The sequence below is a fragment of the Schistocerca piceifrons genome, chromosome 7, assembly GCF_021461385.2.
Source record: "Schistocerca piceifrons isolate TAMUIC-IGC-003096 chromosome 7, iqSchPice1.1, whole genome shotgun sequence".
In the NCBI taxonomy this organism is placed as follows: Eukaryota; Metazoa; Arthropoda; class Insecta; order Orthoptera; family Acrididae; genus Schistocerca; species Schistocerca piceifrons.
In genome coordinates, this window is record NC_060144.1 from 193,038,912 (window position 1) to 193,044,911 (window position 6,000).

Consider the following 6,000-nt stretch of genomic DNA (forward strand, 5'->3'; position numbering starts at 1 on the left):
ATTACAAATGCTCCTGGAGGCATAACTGAAGTCACTTCTGACCAGAAATTTTTACAGGATAGGTGTATGAACAACTGTTGCAGACATGCAACTGACTAAAATGCCACAGTAAGTCCTGTACAGTGAAGCTTCAAAATAAGATAAATATATGGGCAAACTTCAATGAAAGCTCATAAACCCTCTATTAAGTAAAAAAGAAGCTGGAATGGAAAAGGTAACTGGCAGCAGGAATGCTGAATAAAAAACTGCTTCAATTTAAGTAATGATTTCCAAAAAATGAAGGTAAGTAATATCCCAAATTTTAACACTGTCTGCTGAATTTAAATAACTGCCACCACATGTGCATACTTCTTTGTTTTGTCAGTTCTGCCTCCAAGGGCTGTTACATAATTAAAGTTGAGTTAAAAGGAATCTAAAAAATCTTATCTTTGTTTTCTTCCCATTAACTTCAGTTTACTGGTAGAATACTGGGGAAATGCAAGTATACATAGGAGATTGCTTACAAATAATGCATGCAACACATCCGAGAATATTGATCAAGTGTGAGAGACCGGTAACATACAGGATATTAAATGCATACAGAGAAGACCAGCACAAATAGGTTTATCTGACAAGCAGAAGTTTGTCACAGAGATGTTGAAAGAATTGAACTGGCAGACTCTTGAAGACAGAAACTATCCTGAGAAAGCCCACTTACAAAGTTTCATGAAGCTGTTTTAAATGATAACTCCAGGAATATATTACAACCCCCCTACATATCATTCACATAGGGACTGGGAGGACAAGATTATATTAATAGCAGTATAGCAGTATACACAGACGCACTGCATATGTAAATGGAATGTGGAAATACAGAAGCATCCGATTCAACCCATCTGCTTTGACCCATGACATCACAAATACGGCGGAAACGACCATACACTACGACTTCAATATGGCGCCTATGACATCATTACGTAAACATGACGACAAACACGTAAATACATTGAAAAACCAACACACACACACACACTCACACACACGTTCCACAAAAAACCTAATGAAACTATCGGGACAATCGTGGGAAATTGGGGGTTTTTGGGTGAGGGCAATGTAAATATAAACAAATTTAGACACACACCACCATACCAAACCACACAAAACTACGAAAAAAAAAACCAACACAAAACTCCCCAAATTCCACTAAAAACAATATCCTCTGGAATCTGACACTCCCTTGACCTATGTAGGTCAACAGAAGCTACCGATACCAAACCATAAAACCCAAAACTACAACCACGTCCACAATCATCACTACCTAAAAAAAAACGACAAACCAACAAAATTGGAATCGAACACTTCCCTTGACCTGTTATCCTTACGACATCTCCACATACAGCCATCCCTGGTCAGAGACGCCGAAACTTTAGTAAGCCTCATTTCTTCACGGCATACTGAACACTTCACAACTTCATCCAAAAACCCGAATAGTTTAAGAAATTTTATTGGAGACAACGCACTGTCCCCCCTCATCAAACGACAACCGAAAACTGTTGACCTTGTCAGTCATATCCATACCTACCAAAGACATAAAAAAAAGCAATTTACCAAAATTCACACACGACGAACAGGAAAAAACTACAATAACGTCGAAATGACAAAACTAAAATCATTAACTCACTGAAAAATGTTCTGCTGAAAGAACAGTCCCAATACTACACATGTGCAATGCTATGATGCATAACCAGCGACCACAACAATACGCCACCTATAAACAAGTCACACATGCAAACTAAACCAGAAACATCACCTAACACACCACCAGAGAGAGCCACCGATCACATCAAAACGACACCTACAAACACGCCACTCTCACAAACTAAATTCCACGCCGTCGTGACGTCACACACCACATCACCCTTACGTCACGGGTCAAAGCCGACGAGTGGGATTGGATGCTTCAGTCGACTTAATAACTGGCACAATGGGATGTATCCTCTCCCATGCACTTCACAGTGGTTCACACACTATAGGTGCAGATATAAATAAATGGCACATTCTGGTATCAGACATTCACAGTATGCGTAAAACTCATTGTACAGCAATTGGAACTATAGTTATCACGTTCTGAAAGGAAATGCCCCCTTAAAACATTACCTTGCCTGCGCAATCGATGCACCCAGCCATAAATTTTTACTCTTGTGTCACAACTTGAAGGTGCAGATTTTATTTTTATCTCTTTGGCCTTTGGTAGACTCTCATCTTGTTTAATGACAATTTTCTTGGCTTCTTCTAAATTTTTTGCTCTTTTTTCGGCATCTTCTTCTTCTTTCTTAGCAGCGTCTGCTTTCTTGTAATTTTCCCTTGTCCATATTTTCTGTATCTTTTTCAGTTGTGATTTGGCTGCTGGTTCATACCTCTGAAATTTATGATCCTAGATGTAGATTATTACTATTTTAATGGGAAAATGAGAACAAGTTTACATGACTACTTCTGGTTTACTCTAACAGTGTGTCATTACTGAACTATTAACTCAGTCCACAGCAATAGTATCTCATCACTCTTAATTTCTACTACAGTTCAATCTGACAATGCTGTGACATGTAGGAAGACAGTAACTGTTCTCGAAAGAACAGATACTGTTGATGACTGTGCAGCTTTTCCCTGGACTAAATGATGACTAACTGAAACCCTCAGCTGCCGGCAGATGTTGTTGATATACCTCGATGAGGACAGTTGAAAATGTGTGCCCCGACCGGGACTCGAACCTGGGATCTCCTGCTTACATGGCAGATGCTCAATCCATCTCAGCCACCAAGGACACACATGAATAGCGCAACTGCAAGGACTTATCCCTTGCACACTTCCCACGAGACTCATATTCCCAACTGTCCACAAGTCTACATATTTAATGTACCTTATAGACATTTGCCCATCCACTCATTACTCGCGCACATTTTGGATTCCCGTAAGAGTTTGGGCAACCTGTGCGCATTCGCACAGACGAAGGTCAATGGCTGGGTATCCTTTAACTATATATATGAAGACAGTAACTGTTCTCTCACGAGAAGCGTGCAAGGGATAAGCCCCTGCAGTTGCGCTATTCATCTGTGTCCTCGGTGGCTCAGATGGATAGAGCATCTGCCACGTAAGCAGGAGATCCCGGGTACGAGTCCCAGTCGGGGCACACATTTTCAACTGTCCACATCAAGGTATATCAACAACACCTGCCGGCAGCTGAAGGTTTCAGTTAGTCATCATTTAATGCTGTGACAGTTCAGTGAAACATGTTTATCTGTACAACACAGTAAACTTTTTGGTATATAAAATACATATATTTTGCTGTGACAGGTCTGCTTTGCAAACTATTACACTCCAGCTTCAAAGGAATTTCAGCAGTTAGATATTATTCAAAAAATTAGAATTATCACTGTGACAGATTGAAGCAGACAGGTAAAAAAATGTCTGAAATTGTGTGGACATGCATAAGTAGCTAAAGAACTTCTTAATTTTTTATATAAATCCACTATTTTATAAATGATTTCACACATCATATTGTGAGAATGAACTCTATGCCGAGGAAACCATATTGATAACAATATGTGAAAATTTACCAGGTGTTCAAAATTACAACAGAGGAAGGGTTGAGATTACTAAATACTACTAACTGGCCAAACAGGTGTCCATTAACAAAACAAAAACAGATAAACTTTATTTTAATCTCAGACAAACTAGGCCCAAGACAGAGGATAAGAATGACAGACAGACAGACAGACAGAAGAGTGTCACAGGATGGACTTAACTTGCAAACTTTCAAGAGTAATTGTTTTATTACATAAATTAAAATAAATGTCAGTAAGTATCTGACACTATAGGTGACTACTCTTATTATATGTAGTTCTACTCACATTGGCAGTATAGAATACTGGTGAGGGAGGAGGGGGTGGGAATGCATCAGCTTAGTTACATTCTCTAAAGGCAGAAGAAAGTTATTAAATGTATTCTAGGTTTGTCTCCCAGAGAAACTTGCAGAAACCAGTTCAGATCATTTAAACTGTCAAAAACATAGCTCACTTGAGTCCCTTACACAGGCGAAAAAAGTTGTAGAAACTTTGCTAATTAAGAACTTTAATTTTATTTATGTTGTCGAAACAATGAAGAGTTACAGTCAAGAAATGTGCTATGAATACGTGTATAGGGTAAACTGTACATAATAATCATACCATTACATTTATGCATTTATATAGGCTATACATTGGTATATTAGCTGTATGTACCTCACATTTCTTCGTCTATTTCTCAGCTGTAAATGTGTGTGCACGTACGATGTATGTAACTAACAATGTATGTAATTTGCTTTAAGCACATACACCATTTGCTCCAAATGAACTTATTTTCACACAAAGCTGTTGCCATGTCCAATATTGTATAAAACCATACTGAACGGTTGATAATACACATTATAACGATTTCACTAACCTGATCATCTGTTTTGGAATCCACATAGATTACTGGAAACGGTTCACGTCCTGCGTGTCGCATTGCTTGTAGAATAGTTTTAAAAGGTTTACTTTCTGTTCCATCTCCGGACTCGTCGTTTCCACTCTTTTCAGAGGTGAAAATTTCACCTAGGACACGTCACAATAATAAATGTAACATTCCGATAAAATTTGGGAGCATAATATATATATATTTCAGTTAGACAATAAAAACCTATAGCCAATTTTCCGACGTCAGCTGTCACCTCCGGCATTTTCAGTAACAAGATGTATCAGCGACGGTCAAAGCGTGGTAGCGTGGCCCGTCGTCGTCTGCAATGGTTTCAACACAGTTAACAGTAACGTCAAACTGCACAAGGAAGAAGCATGATGCAACTCCACAGTAGCAATGAAGAAGGAAACATGATGCAACTCCAAGGTAAACGTGACGTACCTACAAGTTTCGTCACTGTACCTGAAAACGGGGCGAAATACGTCCTAAATGACTGTCAACACAAACACTACGGTAAAAACATTCACACACCGCTCGACACTTAACCTACAATTCTTCCATTCCTCATCAATCTGCGCTTCTGCGCCATCTCAAAGAAATTGCTCATCGTGGCAGTAACCTTTGACATTGGTGGATAATATTTTTTATTTCTCTAGCATGAAATTTAAATTACCGTCAGATTATTTAACATGAAAGCCATTCCAGCAGGCAAATGTCTAAAAATGTGCAATAACTGTGCCATTCGTGTTAACACAGGGATGCATGCATTTATTTTTAGAGTTAAATGCTCGGATTTTAATTAATGCAATTCTCTTTCAAACAAAATATTTTAATTCTGTTCTGTCCAGCATATAAGATAACTCTGTACTTCGAACTCACACTCCAGTACATGATGCGTTTGAACGGGAGATAATGAGGAATACCGGTACTAATTATTTCCTATTCAAATTTCTTTTCTTATTCCCTGCTTCATTAAAAATGCATTCAAGATCCAAAACTGCAGCACATAGGTGGAGAAAGGTCTACGGCTTAGAAGTGAGCACCTGAATGTGTACAGTTTATCAGTTCAAGTGAACACTCAGTGATTCGCAGGACGTCACATTGTTGTACGAATGGGTGTACTTCCATCTTTAGGTATGCAATACTAGCGCAAACTAAGTTGACACCCAGCGCGTTGACTGATGGGACCGACCTTAAAGGCTTTTTCCATTTACGGCCTACACATTAAATTCACCCTTAAGTGGTAGCTGTCGGGAACGATAGGATGCGTGTCTTGCTTCTGCATTATAGTTGCAAGGGGAGAGGGAGTGGCAATTGAAATTATCGCATGGCATTATTGGCTGGGAGAACCTGATGGGGCTGTTTCCCCGCCTTCTGCAAATCTTTCTAGAATACGCCACATAGTCGTATGAGACGAAATGATTAGGGCAGCATAAATACGCAGTCCACGAGCGAAGAAAATCTCTGACATAACCCGGAATCGAAGTCGCAATCCCCCGATCCAGAGGCACCCTCTTATACTCGCAGCAC

At 39.3% G+C, this 6,000-nt stretch overlaps 1 protein-coding gene across 2 annotated transcripts in view; it reads right to left on the reverse strand.

Moving 5' to 3' along the window:
• Positions 1-5,076, reverse strand: part of LOC124805087 (asparagine--tRNA ligase, cytoplasmic) — a 47,761-nt gene extending 42,685 nt beyond the window's left edge. The window contains exons 1-4 of one of the 2 annotated variants that reach the window (XM_047265524.1): positions 4,933-5,076; positions 4,693-4,790; positions 4,459-4,607; positions 2,137-2,398 (exon numbers count right to left, since the gene is read on the reverse strand). In XM_047265524.1, coding sequence (XP_047121480.1) covers positions 2,137-2,398; positions 4,459-4,607; positions 4,693-4,732 — 451 coding nt within the window. In that variant the 5' untranslated portion in view covers positions 4,733-4,790; positions 4,933-5,076. Of the gene's footprint in view, positions 1-2,136; positions 2,399-4,458; positions 4,608-4,692; positions 4,791-4,911 lie in introns of both variants that reach the window. The other variant, XM_047265523.1, reaches the window with a different exon arrangement.
• Between the last annotated feature and the right edge of the window lie 924 nt (positions 5,077-6,000).